Source organism: Callorhinchus milii, unplaced genomic scaffold (genome assembly GCF_018977255.1).
Source record: "Callorhinchus milii isolate IMCB2004 unplaced genomic scaffold, IMCB_Cmil_1.0 Scaffold1, whole genome shotgun sequence".
NCBI lineage: Eukaryota > Metazoa > Chordata > Chondrichthyes > Chimaeriformes > Callorhinchidae > Callorhinchus > Callorhinchus milii.
In genome coordinates, this window is record NW_024704742.1 from 132615961 (window position 1) to 132635727 (window position 19767).

The 19767-nt window shown below is 46.1% G+C and overlaps 2 protein-coding genes across 3 annotated transcripts; one reads left to right on the top strand and one right to left on the bottom strand.

Moving 5' to 3' along the window:
- Positions 1-2936: 2936 nt before the first annotated feature.
- On the bottom strand, positions 2937-7027 carry rpp25l (ribonuclease P/MRP 25 subunit-like). Of its 2 annotated transcripts, none has more exons than XM_007897123.2 (2): positions 6785-7027; positions 2937-4987 (listed from the first exon to the last, which is right to left on the bottom strand). In XM_007897123.2, the coding sequence occupies exon 2, from the start codon at positions 4952-4954 to the stop codon at positions 4391-4393; it is 564 nt and encodes a 187-aa protein (XP_007895314.1). In that variant the 5' UTR covers positions 4955-4987; positions 6785-7027; the 3' UTR covers positions 2937-4390. The 2 variants fall into 2 exon arrangements, with proteins under 2 accessions (XP_007895314.1, XP_007895315.1); XM_007897124.2 differs by having other exon boundaries at positions 6962-7022.
- Positions 5265-19450, top strand: dctn3 (dynactin 3 (p22)). The gene is made up of 8 exons (XM_007897125.2): positions 5265-5311; positions 6973-7261; positions 9445-9529; positions 14507-14593; positions 15521-15604; positions 16339-16397; positions 17153-17212; positions 18585-19450. Exons 1-8 carry the CDS (start codon positions 5265-5267, stop codon positions 18672-18674), a joined length of 801 nt encoding a protein of 266 aa, XP_007895316.2. The 3' UTR covers positions 18675-19450.
- The last annotated feature ends 317 nt before the right edge of the window (positions 19451-19767 follow it).

The window sequence follows — 19767 nt, forward strand, 5'->3', positions numbered from 1 at the left end:
GGTAGAATGTTCTCCAAAACAGCCAAAACAAACTTAAAAAAAACCACACACCTACAGCCTGGCTTTTCGTCCTTGACAAGAAGCAGATGAACGTTCTATTTTGGGAGAACTGAAAACATTAGGTATCAGCGACTTTGAAACTGGAGTAATTTTTCTCTATGTTCTTATTATGTTTCCAAATTATGGTTATTTTTAAAAAAATCCAGAAACACTGACACACTCCCCCCCGCCCCCCCTCACCCTCGCGTTAGACGACGTTGAGCGAATCAACAACAACTTGCATTTATATAGCACCCCTTACGCAGGTACCGTCCCAGAGCACTTGACAATGACTCTGAACCGGGGAAGAGGGGGGGGTGACCGCAGACACGGTTGAATAGGAAGGTCTTCAGGTGCGACCTGAAAATGTGCCACATTGCTGTAACAACAACAACAACAAGATTCCATTTATAAAGCGCCTTTCATGTCAGGAGGACGTCCCAAGGCGCTGCACAGTTGGGTCATGACCCGAGCAGGGGGGAAATGGTCAGGGTGAGGGGAGGGAGCGAGGAGGGAGGAAATGGTCAGGGTGAGGGGAGGGATGGGAGGGAGCGAGAAGGGGGAAGAGAGTCGAGAGGGGAGCTGAAGGCTCGGTCAAAGAGAAAGGTTTTGAGACCGGCCTTGAAGGAGGAAAGGGAGGAAGTAAGGCGAAGGCACTGGGGGATAGAGTTCCAGAGCCTCGGGGCTGAGAGGCTGAAGGCCCGACCACCGATGGTAGGGCGATTGGGGCGGGGGACGTGGAGCAGACCGGAGCCGGAGGAACGGAGGGTACGGGCAGGTAGGTAGGGGGATAGTAGGTTGGAGAGGTAGGAGGGAGCGAGGCCGTGAATGGCCTTGTAGGTGAGGATGAGGATCTTGAAATCAAGGATGAGGATCTTGTAAGCGGGACATTGTTGTAAACACTGTCTCTTGGTTGAAACATTAAACTGAAATCTGATCTGTCTGTTCAGGTGGATGTTAAAGATCTCTATTGACACTATTCAAAATGAGAACGGGTTTCTCCACACAGATCACCCCTGTGATCACTTAAGCACTCGATGGGACATATTCACAAGATTGGTTCACATGAAGGAAACTCTTTGGTCCATCTGACTCTGCGGCACTATTTGAAGAGAAGGGAGTTTTATCAGTGTCATTGGCCAAATAATCCTCCAGATAAACAACAACTTGCACTTATATAGCCCCCTTCACGCAGGGTAGCGTCTCCGAGAGCTTAACAGCGGCGAAGCCTGACTCTGAGCCGGGGGGGGGGGGGACAGGGAGGTGGCCATGAGCACGGTCGAAGAGGAATGCCCATAAAATTGGGCATCCACTTCATCAGTGTGTGTGGAACATTGCTGTGCGCAAATTGGCTGCCGTGTTTGTCCACAAGCAGGCCTCAGAGTAGATTTCCACAAACGGCTTTTCCTCCAGCCCCCGCACTGTCTCGTGCGGTGTCCCTCAGGGCTCTGTCCTCGGTCCCCTCTTCTTCACCCTCTATATGCTCCCCCTCGGTGACATCATCCGCAGACATGGGGTTAACTTCCACATGTATGCGGATGACACCCAACTCTACCTTTCCCCCTCTACCCTCAAATCCACGACCACCGATGTCCTGACAGTCTGCCTGTCTGACATCGAGTCCTGGACGAGAGACAACTTTCTTCAGTTCAACGTGCGTAAAACTGAGGCCCTCCTGATTGGCTCACGTCAGCGCCTCCGCACCTCAGGCGCTGACAGCATCAGCATCCAAGGCTGCACTCTCCACCTCTCAAAGCCGTCAGGAACCTCGGGGTTCTGTTCGACCCTGAGCTGTCCTTTCTCCCTCATATCCACGCCACAACTGGCACCGCCTTCCATCACCTCCGAAATATCACCAGACTCCGGCACTACCTCACCCCTCACGCTGCTGAAACTCTGGTCCATGCCTTTATCATCTCAAGGCTGGACTATGGGAACTCTCTCCTCGCCGGCCTTCCCGGCACCTCCCTCCACACTGCAGGTCATTCAGAACTCTGCAGCTCATGTACTGTCCCGCACCAGGCTTCACGACCACATCACTCCCACCCTCGCTCGCCTCCACTGGCTCCCCATCCCCCAGAGGGTCGAATTCAAGATCCTCACCCTCACCTACAAGGCCATTCACGGCCTTGCTCCCTCCTACCTCTCTGACCTACTATCCCCCTACCTACCCGCCCGTACCCTCCGTTCCTCTGGCTCCGGTCTGCTCCACGTCCCCCGCCCCAACCGCCCTACCATCGGTGTCTGGGTCTTCAGCCTCTCAGCCCCGAGGCTCTGGAACTCTATCCCCCAGTGCCTTCGCCGCCTCCTCCCTTTCCTCCTTCAAGGCCGGTCTCAAGATCCTTCTCTTTGACCGTGCCTTCAGCTCCCCTCTCGACTCTCTTCCCCCTTCTCGCTCCCTCCCATCCCTCCCCTCACCCTGACCATTTCCTCCCTCCTCGCTCCCTCCCCTCACCCTGACCATTTCCCCCCTGCTCAGGTCCTGACCCAACTGTACAGCGCCTTGGGACGTCCTCCGGACGTGAAAGGCGCTCTATAAATGGAATCTTGTTGTTGTTGTTGTTGTAGATCATGTATCAGACACCGCTGACCAAAATAAAAATAGGACTTGGGTGGTACATGACGTTACTAGCCGACTCTTACGGGATGGTGCCCCCCACCCCTCCTAACCCCAACCACCAACTCAGGTGCGGATCCCTGACTGACCAGCGCTTTGGGACGTCCTCCTGTTATGAAAGGCGCTACACAGATGTAATTTGTTGTGATTTGGGTTCATGAACTCGGGAGCGTTATGTTATAACAAAGTGGTCAGTGTTTCCAGTTTATCAGCAATCCCCCAGCATTGCACTGGAATGTTAGCGCAGATTATGAGCTCAAGCATACAATGTAAGTGAATGAACTTATTAACGGAGGCACACAAAGCACCATTTTATAGAGGGCCATTTCATCTTGTTGACGTGACATGTCTTCATTTCAAACCAACAAAGAGCAATATTTACAAACACTTCTCTTGCGGTTTCAGTAACATTTAATCTTGCTAAAGCGCAGCAAACTTGTTCCTTAACGAATGCTGGCGTTTCCTCGTCCCCATTCGTAAACAAAATGACCAGTAATAAAACATCCCACATCATTAACCCCTGTGGCTGCAGTATATGTCCTATTTTTGATGTGGGTGCGCAGGACTGAAGTAAGACATGAAACAGACTGCTGGAAGTTAAATTGCAATTTCAAACGGGATTGTATTTATCACTGTAACTTTCAATTGTTCAGTACTTAGCACTCCCCCTTCCAAGAGAGAAGTTTGGGGTTTCAAGCACCACATCAGAACTTTGAACTCATATAGTCTAAGTTGACACTCCAGCACATTGCAGGGGAACGCTGCATTGTTGGAGGTGCTGTCCTTTGGATGAGATGCTAAACCGGGGTCCCTGTTCAGCTGGAAGTTAAAACTCCCACAGCACTATTTGAAAAGAGAAGGGCGTTTCTCCCGGTGTCCTGGCCAACAAAAAATTGGTCTTTCACTTATAAGTCTGGAGTTCAGTGGTTCATACTGGTTTAACTTAAGTGAAAGAAGGAAGCACATGACAAAATTCTAGTGCAGTAAACTCTCATTAAGAGTATAAGGAATTTGTACACAGCCAGACCGGGCCTGAAACAGAATTTAAAAAAATCTGCAAGCCCTCGCGCATGTTGACTCCCGCTGTTCCACTCTCCTAACGCACGGCCCATCGCCCCGGCTTGCTGACCTTCAGTGGTCAGGCAGGGTTATCCACTTTAGCTTAGTTTGATACACACGAATAGAAGGTAGCTTATTTGCTAAGCTTTTGCTCCTGGGATTCAAACAATTAAAAAAAATTGGCATTGAAAAAAGCCAGCGCTGAAAAAAGGCCCACATCAAAAAGGCAGTAAATGGTCTTTACCTGCATGGGAATTACACCTAGCCAGTAAATCTGGCTTGCATCTATCTCCCTACTGCCACCATCAATTGGTCTGGCCAACCGGGGGTTGGGGGGGTGGTGGTTAATGCAATACACAAGCTTTTTGAAACCTCGCTAGTCATTTATCTCTTTTGGGACCACAAAAGGAGTCATTCATCAACAGGCAGAAGGCAAAACACAGACGAAGCAGCTGTAATTTACATACATTACATATGTACATTGTTTCTAGTGGCTGAATGTCAGGGATTCTTGTGAAGCACAGGGACACCCAGTGTACAGTGTGTGCAAACACACTGAGGGTGATATTTAGCACAAATAAGAAGATGGTCCATGAGACTTTTTTAAAAAAAAAGCAAATTGAGAATTGTTCTTTATGGTACACATTTGTCCATTTTGGCTCTCTCCCCCTGCCCTCAGCTTCTGGCTTTCTTGGGTATTTCTCCCTTTCCCGATCCTGGCTGCTTACTGCCTTTCCCTGTCATGCCTCCTCCACCTCCTCCTCTCCTCTTCTTCCTTTGAACCTGCGCCTCCTCCTTTAGCGAATTAATCCACAGAGCGTCGAAGGACCCGGGCGCCTGGTAACCCGGCTCGCTCGGGTCCAGACTGTCTTTGGATAGCAAGACCCAGATGGCAGGGAGGTTTCTCTTCACGGTTAGACTGTCTAACCCTGCCTCGGTGGCGATGGGATCCCACAGCTCCTCGACCTGTTTGTAAGACAGCTTAGTGATCTGCTGGAGTCCCTTCAGCCTTCTCTTCATTATCTCCACACAGGTGATGGCTTTACTCACCGCTCTGCCAGTGCCGGTGAAAAGCATCACCCTGGTGTCGTCCGATTCCATTTTCCCAATGGCGTAGCCCATCAGGTTTCTGATTTTGCTGCCTTCTTTCACCTTCATTTCAATTATATCCTTCGGGAGGTTGGTGAATGGCAGTTCTGTTGGCAGTTCTGTGATTTTGGCTTTCTGGTAGTTTTCCATTTCAAGAGCTTTTCACCGCTGGCTTCCGAGGCCCTGTTTGAATTCAATGAACAAATGTTTAAAGTATATCGTCTGGGAATGTAAAAGATACAACGCAACATATAGCACCCGTCACAAGGATAGTGTCACGGAGTCCTTAATAGTGCCAGAGCTTGACACCAAGCCGGGGAGAGGGGAGATGACAGTAGGCATGGTCAAAGAGGAAGGCCTACAAGTTTGATCTGAAGATGGGCAAAGAAATGGCAAGGCAGAGGGATTGAAGCAGAGAATTCCAAAGTTTAGGGCTTTCTTGTTGAAAGCACGGCCACCGATGGTGGAGCAGAGCGGAACGAGGGCTGTGCAGAAGGCCGGAGCCAGGTGAACTAAAAGGGCGGGTAGTAGAATGGGGTGTAAGTGGATCGGGGAGGTATGAAGGTGCCAGAGTATGAAGAGATGTTATGACAGGTCAAGACTTGATTTCCCACGATTCAATGCTAAATACAGTCGTGGCGTTACGAGTTAGATGATTTACATAGCATTTAGGATTATTTGGGGTCAAGAAACTGTTACGATTTAGCCGTTTATCTGATTTATAACAAACAAATGCAAATAAATCAAAGCATTTTTTGATAGGAAACCGAATGGGACTTGGGTGCATGTAAAGCGCTCTGAGACGCCGTCCGGCGTGGAGGGCGCTATATAAATCCAAGTTGTTGTTGTTGTTGTACGGCGAGTTCAATTTTAATGGCGAGGTCTCGTCTTCCTGTTCAGATGGACATAAAAGTTCCCATAGCACTATTCGAAAAGAGAAGGGAGTTTCTCTCTCCCGATGTCCTGGCCAACCAATCCCCCAAATAAAGTTGGTCATTCACTCCACGACTGTTTGCGGGACATTGCTGTGCTCAACTGGATGCCGGGTTTCACACTTAAAACAGCCAATTCATTTTACGGTATGAAACAAGAACAGAAGTCGCTGGGAACACTCGGCAGGTCAGGCAGCATCTGTGGAGAAAGGAAAGTGAGTCAACGTTTCAGGTCCACGACCCTTCGCCAGAGCACGTCATTCCTGACAAAGAGTCGTGGAAGGTTGACTTCGCCTTCCTTTCTCCATAGATGCTGCCTGACCTGTTGAGCGCTCTCAGCTCTCTCGCTCCGTTTCTGCTTCAGATTTCCAGCACCTGCAGTGCTTTGCGTCTCGTCCCCTTCGCGATATACTGTTTGGAGATATCTTGAGCGAGTGAGAAGGCGCCATATCAAATGCAAGGATTATCATCATCATCATCATCATTATTATCATTGTGCCCAGAGATTTTAGTCGCAAAAATACCGTCACCTCGTTACTGTACAGAGAAGGGCACCGGAGGCTCAGTGTCACTCTCAGGTGGTGGGGGGGGGGTGGGGTGGAGGGCACTGCATGAACTTCATCTCGTCAACAGATTGCAGACTTGCCAAGTCGAGACTTTCCATCACGAGCAACGACCACCGCCACGACGGCTGACGACGACAACAACCAACCCCCCCCCCCCCCCCCCCACACACCTCGCGTTCGACATGAGCGCCTCATACGGTCCGGGACGTCTCGAAGCGCTTCCACGGGGAACGGACCGCAAAGTGGGCGGACTGGACCGGACCGGACCGGACACCTCGCGGGGCAAGACACGGGCAGCCCCCGACAGCGCGAGGCAACGTCCCGCGGACAGCCACGAAGCGAGCGGCCAACTTTATTTGGGGAGGGGAGGGAGGGGGGGGGGTTGGGTGTTGTTGGTCTGGACAGTGGGGGGTCAGTCAGTCAGTCAGTCAGACAGACGGTTCAGGCCCTTCCCCTATATTTATTTTAAAGCCAACACCCACCTATTTTTTTTTGACCCCCCCCTCCTTTTTTAGCTCAGTTTTCGCGCTCTTTCCATCGCGCTGCAGGTTTTTTGGACGGAAATTCTCTCCCCCCCCCCCTTTCCCCGGGGGGGACTCACTTTTTTTTTTCTTTTTCTTTAAATATATATCTATCACTTTTTTTAAAAAAAAACCCACCGACTCACGAGGCGCCAAACGGCCGACCGACCGACCGACCTCCTGCCGCAAACCGTCCGCTCGCTGTCGCAAAATCCTCCCCGCCCCACTACCGCAAATGGTGGGGGCGGGTGTCGCCAAGTCGCGCTGGAGAGGGGCTTTCTCTCCGCCCCGCCCGGGTCACGTCACTTCCCGGCGCGACCGGAAGTGGCCGTTGGCAGCCATGGCGGAGCTCAAGAAGCTGGAGTCGCGGCTGCAGGAGTGGAGAGGCGGCTGTACGGAGAGGGCGGGGCCGGGACCGGGGCCAAGGCCAAGCCACAGGTACAGAGGAGGGGCCACGGGGGAAAGGGTCAAGGGCGGGGTCGCTGGACACCCCCCCCCCCGGGGACCGGCAGGGCTGAGGCTCGGTGTCGGGGGCTGAGGATCCGGGAGAGGGAGGAAGAGGAGGAGGAGGAGGAAGAGGAAGGAAGGGAAAGCGGTTGTTGCTGTTGTTGGAAACAGTCCATAAGAGCGTCGGAATTCGCTGGCGAAAGACCACCAAGTTCCACCCAGTTCACACTCCGCCGCCCGTCGTGTCCCAAACTCGCGGTCATCATCTCGTGTAGACCACGAGGCTATTTCCGTTGGGGTCCCAGACCTTAAGCGCTCTGGGGCGCCGCCGCCGCCCCTGCGTGAGCCGCGCTCTCCCAGGTGCAAGTTGTTGTTTTGGGTAAAGACGATGAGTCGAACGGGGACTCGATTCCTCTCCCCCTCCCCCTGGCTTCGCCCCTGTTACTGTGAAGCGCTCTGAGACGCCGTCCGGCGTGGAGGGCGCTATATTAATCCAAGTTGTTGTTGTTGTTGTAGATCCGGCCTCTGAGTCTGTCCGGCCTTGGGTCGATTCCGCTGGAACTCCACCCCGGAGTCCTACCGCCTCCTTCAAGGCCCGTCTCAAGATCTTTCTCGTTTTTCTGCTCAGCTGAGCGTCTGCAGAAAGTGTGAGGCAAATGATTAGGAAACAATAACAAAAGTACACTTGTATAGGGCCTTTCATGTCGGAAGGGTGACCGAAGGCGCAGGATAATCAGTTTTTCGGACACGAGCTGGGGAGCGGGTTCAGGAAGGGTGCAGGGCAGGGTGGGGGGGAAGGAGGGTGACCGAAGGCCCAGTCGAAGAGTAGAGTCTTGAAGGAGGCAAGGGAGGGGCTGAGGCAGAGGATAGGGGAAAAGATGGGGGGTGAGAGGGTCGCGGAGCCTGGTGCGGGAGAGGACATGGGTTCTGGATGATCTGCAGCCTATGGAGGGAGGAGTTGGGGAGGCCGACAAGCAAGGAGTTTGCTTAGTTGGGCCTGGATGTTATGAATGCATATTTGAGGGTCTTGACGGCCTGCAATGTGAGACAGTGGCAGAGCCAGGCGATGTTGCAGAGGTGGGGCAACGCAGAGGGGGTCATGGCATGGATGTTGGGTAGAAAGGACAAGTTGTGGGTCAAACAAGACTCCAAGATTCTGGACTGGCTCAGTGAAGTGGAGTGTGCATTCTTGGATGGTGATGCTATCAGTTCCTGAGACATGGAGATGCTGACGGGAGGTGATCAGGAGAGCCTCGGTCTTGTTGATGTTCAACTGTAGAAAGTTAGCTGTCATCCAGGACTTGATGTCTGACAGACAGTCTGTCAGGACAGGAGTGGTCCTGGAGTCAAGGGTAGAGGCAGAGGTAGAGTTGGGTGTCATCCGCACGCATGTGGAAGTTGACGCATGGCTGAGGATGATGTCACCAAGAGTGAGGATATAGATATTGAAAAGAAGGAGACCAAGGACAGAGCCCTGAGGAACGCCGCATGTGATGATGCAGGTTCTTGAGGAGAAACCGTTTGTGGAGAAAAGCCAAGGCTTGGAGACCCTAGAGTGTGTGTTGGGTACTGCTGGAGTCTAATCATCTGAACCCACATGGCTTGCGCCTCCGGTCATCCTCCCTCCCTCCCTTTAAGCACTCTGAGACGCCTTGCGCCGTGGAGCGTGCTATATAAATCCAAGTTGGTGGTGTTGGCCCCACCCCTCCAGAATCCATCCCCCAGTTTGGGTGCAAACTCTCGACCGTCCAGCACCTCGGGACGTCCTATGTGAGAGACAGTATGTAAATGTAACTGGTTCTTGTTGCCTCCGGGTCACAGGTTGCGGTTCTACCAGGTTAAACTCCAGCAGTTACCAATCCTTCTCTCTTTCCCCCTCCCCCTGCTACCTACACTGTGCAGTCCTCAAGCCTTGGCTTGTTAGCTTATTACTGTCTGGAATTGGGTAAGCAGAATGTGTCCCTCCAGGGGGAGAATGCACTTTCATTTGCAGCCCCTCACTTGAGAACCTGGATACCCAGTCACAATGTGCTGCTTATGGAACATGAGCATGGTATTTTTTGGAATAAAGGCATCTTTGTGTGTGCTAGTCAGTCATGATCCAGAGGTGCCGATTGGAGTAATAATGTACTTTGCTCTGCATTTATTGTTCCTGTGTCGTCTTTGTCTTCCAGTGTACTGATGCTGTGGTAAAGGTCCAGGTCTCTTTGGGGAATGTTGCTGGCAAGAGGGAAAGGATAAAAACTCTGTACAAGAAAAGTAAGTACTGCCTATTCTACACAACACAGCTTTGAACTGTGTATGGATTTTACTCCTTGATCGAACATTTACCTGACACTTAAATCCTTCTTTCGAGCTCATTTGCTTGAGCAATAGCTGTTCAGCTGGTATAGATTGGGTTCATTATGATAGTGTGCCAGGTCTGAGATTCAATGTTGCAGAAAATATTTCCAGCTCCAATTCCTGCACGCTCAACAACCACGTGGCTTTTGATTCATTGTGTGCTGAAACTGTTGTAAAAAGAAAGCAAACCAGAATTCCGGAGAAGAGAGTTCCTTGGCCTCTTTGACACCCTGTGGTAGTGTGTGTGCTTGTTTTTGCAGCACCACGCAACTTCTGTGTCTTCACTCAGCTGCAGAACATGTTTATAAGTTAAATATTTAGAAATTTGGAATAGATTAGGATTGGCACATCCTGTTATTGCATTTCTCTTCAATCATGCTCCTTTTCAGGGAAAAAAAACTGATGATGTACAGTCCTTGCATTTGATATACCGTTTTAAATGTCATCTAAACGTCTCAAAGTTCTTCAGAGGATTTTACTGCAAATTATAGTGATTGTGTGGTGATTTTTGTGGGTATGGTGCCATAGGATCTTATATCTGTCTGAACAAGAAGACAGGACCTCAGTTTTATCACCTCATCTGAAGGATGGTGCTTCAAAAAAGCAGCTTTTCCCCAAGCACTGCATTGGAGTGTCAACATTCCTCTCAACTTAGCTCCTGTTTTATTTATATTTGAAAAAAAATGTGCCCCAGAAGGCATTCAAAAGGCTCCCAATGTAAGCTAAACTGTTTACAATTGGAGGCTATATTTTATGGAGACGGATTTAACAATTTATTGAAGGTGGATGTTTTTGCAGAATGCACTGGAGGAAGCTGTGGATTTATTTGGATGGTTGCTATAGTGGTTGAATGCAAGCTTGCCTGCAAGATTCCACTATCTTCCACTCTGTTTATACCCCCTCCCTACCCTGAAATCACCATGTGTCCTCACTCCACTGCATCATACAGGGTGTCCACAAAGTTCTTTTACCCCCATGTTTTTTTTCTACAGTGCACTCACTAACAGCTGAAACATGTGGAAGAATGATGATAAATGTATTTAGAAGTGCTTGATTGTATTCAGTGCAAGTGTTTAAGTGTATTTGGTCGTCCAGAGGAGCGTCATCGTTTTCAGGGCAGATAATAATAATAATAATAATCCTTGCATTTGATATAGCGCTTTTCACGTCGGGAGGACGTCCCAAAGCGCTTCACAGAATATACTGTAAAGTGAATTGACTGTATATTTGTGGGCGAACGCGGCAGCCAATTGCGCACAGCAATGTCCCACAAACCAAACAGTCGTAGATTGAAAATGACCAATTTATTATTGTTTTGGGTTTTGGAGGGATTATTATTAGGCTCTGTGTGGAGTAAGGAAACTTGCCCAAGGTTTCGCCCTGCCTGGAATTGAACTCAGGTCTCTCGCTTGCAAAGCGAGTGCTCTAACCACTGAGCTACAGGACTCCGTCCTGAACACACAAAATCCTAGTAATCCACAACAGATTAACAATGTCAATGAAGGTCACACACAATTAATCTCTTTCAATGCTGATCAAATTACTATGCATTTTTGCTTTGTATTTCAACTCAACTATTTACACCGTCCTAATACATTCCTGGACAACTGCTATATTGTAATAAGTACAGTTTTGCAGGAAAAAGAGCACATTCAGGGATATTTCTTTAATTTTTAAAATTAAAAAAATGAAACACAATTCTCTCTACTTTGTGGCCCTGAACATTGATTAATGGAAATGGATAAATACTGATGGTTAATCTCACATTCTGAGTTATACTCTATGGACAGCTGACTGAGGAAAACATTAATCAGCCCAGCATTGCTGAATGCTAGTCAGAGGATGAAAAGCATGAACATGAAAAAATTGAGACTGGTATTTCAAACCAGATCTCCCACCTGAACAGTTTTAAACACTTTGCATATCACGTCTTTTGTACTTCCTACATTTAATTTTCTAGCAACTGGCTGAAGTTTGTAGAGTGATAAAGAGTGATACAAACATTTCCAGAGAAGTTTCACAACAGATTTCAGCAGATTGACTTGTCTGCCAAGAAACATTTCCTGAAACAAACCTCTAAGAATAATTAGTTACTTCCCTACTTTCAGTAAAAAGAGATGGGAGAACCCACATGTGCAGAACGCATACTGTAACTGTTTTTCTACAAAATTTAAATCCACTATATTTACAACCCCAAATATGCTCCAATTCAACGATCCGTCCCTATGTCGAATGAGACATCTTCCGTAACATGGATGGAGTGACACAGAGAAATGCACGTCTGACAGCTTGTTTCAGATCCTCCATAGTCTCATATCGCTGTTTGTAACAGGATAAGAGGACTTTGTGTACACCCTGTACTTGAGCAACAATTGGAAACTGGGATGTTTTTCATGGGAGGAGTGGGGAAAGAGGGGAAAGGATGCTTTATGTACTTCTATCACACATGCTCTTGTACATGATTCAGTTCACTGGTGGCAGCTCGGTAGGATTGCATTCATTTAGTCAATACAAGGTGAAAAGGCACAACAGCATGAAACTCATGAAAAATGGGCAATAGCTGACATTTTGCAACGTGAAAATGAATATGAAAATCTTGAACAGCAACAGTATGAGGTTGCAAAAGGATCCTTGTTTAGAAGTGATTTGAGCATTAAGATGTTCCTTAATGAGTCCAGTGCACTGGTAACTTGCTGTCAATTACACTCTGTAAAGAACTACTTCCCGGTGTGTGTCCTAAACTTCCCCTTCGCAGCCCTGAACAAATTCAACAGTTTAAATTCCAGTGGTTAAATTGGGTGCATCAAGAGCGTATTGTGCCATGCAAGTCAGCCACATTTGTTACCTTCTGTTCTTGTGAAGACTGAAAGAAAGCCAGCAGTTTGTGTGTTTAAGGGTGGAGCTGGGAGAAGCTTGCTCAATTCGTGTGAGGTTTTGTTTTTGCCTGGTGTTTAATGAAACAGAGCAGTTTTCATTTAGTTGATGAAGAAATTAGCGATGCTGCTATTTCATTCTGCAATTTAAGTTTGCTCTGAAACACTCTGAGATGCCCTCCTAAAGTGAAAGGCACTAATTAAATGCGAAATTGTTGCTGCTGTTACATGCGATATTAAAGTATGTTGAAGTATGCCTTTGAACTCTGCAGTGCAGTACAATGCAGCGAAGAGCAGGAACTATAAACAGGCGCCTTGTCTCCAACTTGATAGACCAGGCATTAAAAGCAAAGACTTAAACAATCTAAACGTATATTATGTAGATAAAAGAGGATAGAGAGTGAAATAGAAAACAAATACTTTTTTGTGTGATCTGCTGATTTGGAAATGAGTAAAGGAGATGTCGTCAGCTGAGTCCTGAAGCCCAGCTTAGTTTCCCAGGATCCATAAGGCAATTGATGCCTCAAAGTCTATTTAACCTGAAATCTGACCCTGGATTCACATCTCATCTGAGCTCCTCCACAAGGTGGCACAAGAGGGTCTCGCTACAATTTACTCTCAAATTGAGAAAAAATATAACAGATTAGAACGGGATGAATGATTCTTTATAAGTATAAAAAGCAAGTACTGTGTCACGCTTCTAGGTTTCCATTTTGAATTTTATGGGGACAAGATTGCTTTTGAGGCATGACAGCCATGATCTGCAGGGACTGCAGTGCTATATTGTAAGACAACCTTAATCCAGTCCTCGTCTTTTTTCGACGTGTCCTTTTATGACATTGAAACTGAAGAGCCATTTGCTATGGGATAAAGAATGCAAACCTTCTCTCATCAATACTGAGTGGCTCTTGTGCTGGACGTTTGCCTTTTGGCTCTAGTAACACTGGAACCGACTCCAGACTCCAGTATTTAACGTGCATTAAGAAGGCAGCTTTTTGAATAAAAGCTATTCTTTCTTTAAACAGTAACATTTTTCCGCATAGTTGTGTTGGCAATACAACAATACAGTACAATATAAATTTACGTTTATGTAACGTCTTTGACGTCAGAAACATGTCCCAAGGCATTTAACAATACTGGCTGGGCACCCGACCTGGGGGAACAGGAAAGATGACCAAAAGCAATGTCAAAGACGTCGGTCTCGAACAAGATGAGCGAGGGAAGGAGTGAGTTGGAGGGACTACAAGATGGAGTTCCAGAGAGTGGGGCAGATAGGTTGAAAGGTCGGGTGGATAGGATGGAGGACATGAAGCAGGTCATAGATTTGCTCCACCTCAGAGGAATTGTCATTCTGTAAATGTAGGTGGATGTACATCACTTTGTAAAAGAATGTTTATGAGAAACCTTAGACGGTATGTTGATTTGGATTTCTCTGTTCATTTTAATCTCAGCCCTACAAGCAGCAGTGTTAGGGTGTCACCCTAACTCAGTTGGTAACACTCTCACCTCTGAGTCAGAATACAGTGGGTTCCTGCCCCTCGGGTTTTGAAATCAAAGAGTCTAGGCTGACATTCCAATGTAGTGCCGGGGGAGCATTACATTGCCAGAGGTGGTATCCTTCAGACAAAATGTTAAAACGACTCCTGGTTTGGGTGGATTTTAAAGATCCTGCGTCACTTTATTTGAGAAAGACAGGAGTTTCTTCTGGTGCCCAGGTGAACGATTCTCCAAATAAAATTGCTCGTTCATTTCACGGCTGTTTGCTGTGTGCACATTGGCTGCTGCCAAATCTACAGTTATTATACAGTTATTATACAGCTTTTAGAACATTTCAAGGGCGTGACAAGATGCTCCAACAAATTCAAGGATTATTATTTATAAGTGTATCTTGCCTCAATTTTTCCTGCTTAAAAGAAAAAAATGGGCCTTGGCTTCTGTAAAAATGATACTGTGGCTCCGTTCTCGCATTCCTTGTAGGATGTTAACAAGTGGTTTTGTTTTGAAATGTTTCACCTTTCAGTTGACGATTTGATGAAGTATTTGGATCCTCTGTACATGGATCGCATCGTTATCCCGGACGCCATGAAACTCGAGTTAATTCTGGCAGGCAAGTACCACTGAACCATTCCTGAGGTCTAGCAGAACTAATATTGTCCCAACTTCTGTCACGCTCAAAAGGATTTTGTTTTTTGTCAACATTTGTCATCCGCTTCCTTTCTGAAACGCTCTGACCTATGCGGGGGTGGGGGGTGTAGGGAATTCCCAACAAGGACCGGCAGTACCTCGTTCAAGCCGTCATTCTTCACATGTGACCCCAGAACTGTGAGTATTGATTGGTCATGTTTGGGCCTGAGCCCATAAATGAGCTTAATGCTATCCTGATCCAATGTTCATGTTTCTCTGCAGATGTTACTGAATAGCAACTGGGAGCAGAAACCCAAGTTAATTTCCCCTCCCTGTCCCTCATCTTCAGCCCTCTACTGCTGCTGAACTGAAGATGCCCAGTTCAGTCCACACCAGCAATCTGATCTGTGTGGTTGAATCCTGCATTAGGCGGTGGCTCCACCCATTCATCAGGGAGATGAAAGCATGGTGATGGGTTTCCACACGTGTCAGATACCCGGCTGACCAAATTTTTGTTTTCGAAGGACTGATTTATTTTTTTTTAGTGAGAGAATTTTGAACTTACTGTATTTCACTTTCTCTCTCCCACTCCTTTTCCACCTCCCATACACCACAGTTCTGTGCCTTTTGGTGCATCTGACCTACTGTAGTTTTAGATTTGACTGCTGGTTGAAAATGGCACCGTAGTATGTATTTTTTTTACAGTTCTAGTGTCCACCGTTATTGTCTTCGGGGTTTCATAACTGCAGTGTAAAGCCCCTTTTGTTACTGTTTTATGTAGTTGACATTTTGTTCGGTGTGAGAAAAGTACCTATAGTTGCCCTCATTATTGCAGAGAAGCTTTCTACCCCCATGTAAATAAATAACTAATTTCCTCTTCCTAACTTGATGCTTTTGTTTTGTTCTGCAGAAGAGCCGTTCATACATTCCCAAGTTACACTTTTGGAGTCAGTCAGCAAACTGCAACCATTTCTTGAAAGCGAGCACATTAAAGGTCGGTGATGATACTTGCCATTTTTCGCTTAAGTCTTTTGATTTTTTTAAAAAATCCTTCCATTACATTGTCATGCTTTTTTTAAAAGATTGCTTCAATTGTTGCTCTTTGCCCCTATTTGTATTTCTCAGCTCTTCAAATCCTCCCCTTTCCCTCAGGGTATTAAAGAATACAGGGCAAAGGCGAGTGATTGGATTTGAGGTACAGATCAACCATGATCTTATAGAATGGCATAACAGGCTTGAGAGGCTGAATGGCCTACTCATGTTTCTATGTTTCTATCTTGTGTAAATAGGCAAGTGAGCTGATTATTCAGTACTATTGTGACATTATTTTAATGAGGAAGATTGTCGGCTTATCCAGTTCTGCAGATTGAAATACAGAGGTGATGCTGAAGTTTTGAATGTTTTTAAGAGAAGAATGAATATCTGCTGTCATCTTGTGTATAAATAGGCTGTTGAAGTATAATTATCTTCCAGTGGAAAAGTGAAGCAAAAATATTATTCCGCCGAATTACCAGCTCAGTTACCTGTTTACATGTAAGTTAACACCAGATATTCATTTGTTTCTTAAAAATATTAAAAATTTTAGCATCACCCCCATATTTCATTTTCCTATTATTTGTGAAGTAGAATTATCTGGCCGCTGAGATAATGTAGTGGGTTAATAGGTAAGCAGCTGTGCAGATAATATTGCATAAATTATATTATTTGCCTCCCCTTGTGTTTGTGCAGCGGTTCCAAACTACTCTTCCAAGCTACAATCACTGACCCAGATTCAAATTCAGGAACAGGTACTGTGGGCACTGCTGTATTCAGCATTTATGTGAAAAAACAATAGTTTGACTGAGACCTGCAATGATTCTTGGTTGGTGACCGCATCCACTTTCAAAGCTTGAGTCACCAGTAACGTCATTGTTCTCGTCTGTTATAGATAATGGGATAAATACTGATTATTATCTTTGCATTTGATATAGAGCAATTTGCACACAGCAATTCCCACAAATAGCCGTGATGAATGAACAATTTTATCTGGGGGATTGTTGGCCAGGACACTTGGAGAAACTCCCTTCTCTTTTCAAATAACACCATCGAACCTTTAACGTTCACTTGAACAGGGGGAGCAGGACATCGATTTAGCATCTCATCCAAGGGTGGCACCTCCAACACCACGAGCACCGCATTGGAGTGTCAGGCTTGACTATATGAGGTCAAAGGCCCGATGTGGGGCTTGCACTCGCAATCTCTGACCCAGAACATCAACAAATTGCACTTATATAGCGCCCTCCACGCAGTATTGCGTCTCAGAGCGCATCACACCAAGGCTCTATTATCAAATGCAAGGATTTTTATTGTAATTAATCTCAGAAGGAATATTATTTTATGTAGCCAGCCACATTGTATTTAATATAACCTACCAGTCCTTTTAGAATCTGTACCTATCACATTGATAGAATGAGTGGAAAATGTGTTTTTTAAATCCCCTTGTATATCTTTCCCTGTTTTGTGTTTTTGTACATGTGTGTTTGTTGGGGCTATTTGTGTGTAGGACCAATGTACGGCAGTCACAGAAGATACAAGGAAGCTCCTGGATGAGTACAACAAGATGGTATCCTTTTTCTTTCTTCACGTTCATTCTCTTATCTCATCCCCAGCTCCAGTCATGCTGACTGAAGATGGAATGCAGATTCATTTCAGCGTGTTAAAAGCTCCCTTCAATTAAAGGCATTTTAAGTCAACCCTATGTTCAGAAGCAGGTGTGGGGTTGGAGGTTGGAGAATGAATAAAGTGGAAAATAGCAGGAAAAAGTGTAGCCACACAAACTGCAAAACATTTCCATTCTTTTAATTACACAATTACTCTGAAATGCTTTAAAAAAATTTAAAGTAATATTTATTCGGTAAATCTAAAAAAGTGTAGCAAGATGGATTAGACTTTTGTGGCTATTTGCATTGATAACTTAAAGTCCAATTGAAGAATTATATGTACGGAGAATGGAAGTGCTGTCAGTCCAATCCAACTCAAGTCTCTTGTCCTCTCCCTTCAGCAAGCTGCATGTAAACAAAGATTAATTTGGAAGGACTTTTACCTGAGAAGAGAACCCCACTTAGCGGAGAAAAAATAGTCTGTTGGTGACTTGTGTGTCAGCGCTATAGGTCAAAAATAGCTGCTGGTGTGCAGTAAGCAGTAGCTCTGTCCTTGACCTGTTCATTAAGGAGCTTCGGTAGCACAGTATTAAACTTGGTGACAATTTTTTGGCATCTAGGACCATGCAGTGTTTTTACTGAAACTGCATGGGTTCAAAAGGATATTAATGCTTTATTCAGTTGTTCAAACAAGCTTCTTCCAACATAAAAGTCTTCTAATTCACCAAGAAGCAATAGGAACCTGGGAAAGAAAGTTAGACTATCGAACCATAGAAATTTACAGCACTGAAGAAGCCCATTCGGCCCATTGTCTGTTCTGGCTATTTTAAGAGCAATCCTTTCAATCCTATTTACCTGCCCTTCCCCATTATTCCTGTATTGACAGCTTTTTAGGTGTTTGTTTACTTCTCTTTTGACTAGACAAGAAGCTGTTGATAATTAGATTGCTCCCGAGAGGTGTAATGTTAGACCTGAGCAATTGTTGTTTGGTGTCCCACAAAAAATGATGTCTTAATACAAATCTGCCTGGATACTGCAACGAACAGTAAGCTGTACATGTTGTGAGGGAGCAGTGAGACAGACAATACAGCAGAACGTTTTCAAAAGTGTTTAGAGTTGGCAGCTTGGTGACAAATTAAATGTAATGCCGATAAACCAAAATACTTCATCTACACCAAAAAGAACGGCAGATAAATATTCAGTGAATATTATTTTATCCCTGGCATTTGTTTAGAAAAGACTAATTTTCCACCTGTAACAACTTGCATTTATGTAGTGTCCTTTACGTGGCTAGTGTCTAGAATTGTGCAGATTTACCTTAACCGTGTCACACAGACTCTGCTCCTCTCAAAACAATTCGTTCAGTGGGAAGAAGCACTAAGCAAGCTGGAGGCTGCGAAGCAAGTAAAGCCACTCCGCGACTGATGTCCCGGCGAGCGAGGACCAAAGTATTCCATAGGAAGAGTGTCGGAGGAGCATCCCGCTTACTACCTGTATAGATAGTGCTGTACGTGTCGCTTGTAATGTTGGGGAAATGTCGCAATTTAAAAGCTAACGCTTAACAGCCAGGGTAATTAAAATTGCAGACTGGGATTTAAAAAAAATTAAAAAAGACTTGCGAAGAGAGCCAAACCAGGCATGGTGGCCATCAAGTTTTGCATTAGTGTTTGATTTCTTCCCCACCCTCCCATGTTTTACGTGGTTATAGTGAGTAGCCCTACTGTGTCACCGCTGCAAGTCTGGGATCTTATTTAAAGCTCCCTACCAGCCCACTTCATTTAATTTATTATTCCGTTTTGAATAGGACAGATTGCTCGTGTTTACAATTTAACGCTCATGGCTTCATTGCGGGATTCAAAGACCCGACGGTAAAAGAATGGGGAGGGTTATTTTATATATTTCAGTGTAATTTGGGACTTTTCTTTGCATGTGTTTGGGTTGATTTGTAGGTTGTACCTGTGCGATCTCAGTCAGTCTGTGGTTGGTTCAATAGCGTGTGCGAGCAAGTCTTGACGGTTGCCCTCTTTGCCAGACTTGGGAAGGTTTGCTCTCTCACTTGTCAATGCACTACATGATTAACAGCCCTGCTATTGGGACCAGCTGACAAAACAGCTGGGTTCAGAATAAATGTGATAAAATTGCACTGCTATTAAATCCAATTTTATCATATATGAGTTTGAATAAAGTACTTAAGAACATAATTTTTGTGACTGCACCAAGTCTGAGGTTAGTGCTCTAACTAGTGATTATCCTGGGGGGGAGGGGGTCATTTGAGGGTTGAGCTAGCTCTGAGGTGATGTGCCTTGCAATGGAATATCACAATTAAATCGATCCTCTGTGGCAGTCACAGGAGTTCTTGAGCTACAGAAGTCTGCAGGACTTCAAGGCAATGCTGATGACAGACCAGCCAGCCTGCCTCAGGAGGACATGGAGCGACAGACTGGTCACTGGGGGCAGTGATTCTCCCCACTCAGCCCCTGTTAACCCAGCAAGCCACAGTGGACATGTACTGTGACAC

What these genes read in the sequence shown, in the direction of transcription:
- rpp25l (XM_007897123.2), bottom strand. Translation starts at nt 4,954, where the DNA reads ATGGAAAACTACCAGAAAGCCAAAATCACAGAACTGCCAACAGAACTG.
- dctn3 (XM_007897125.2), top strand. Translation starts at nt 5,265, where the DNA reads ATGGTGGAGCAGAGCGGAACGAGGGCTGTGCAGAAGGCCGGAGCCAG. An exon ending in AAAAACTCTGTACAAGAAAA is followed by an intron (nt 9,530 to 14,506) that starts GTAAGTACTGCC and finishes TTCACCTTTCAG; the next exon opens with TTGACGATTTGATGAAGTAT. An exon ending in AGATTCAAATTCAGGAACAG is followed by an intron (nt 16,398 to 17,152) that starts GTACTGTGGGCA and finishes ATTTGTGTGTAG; the next exon opens with GACCAATGTACGGCAGTCAC.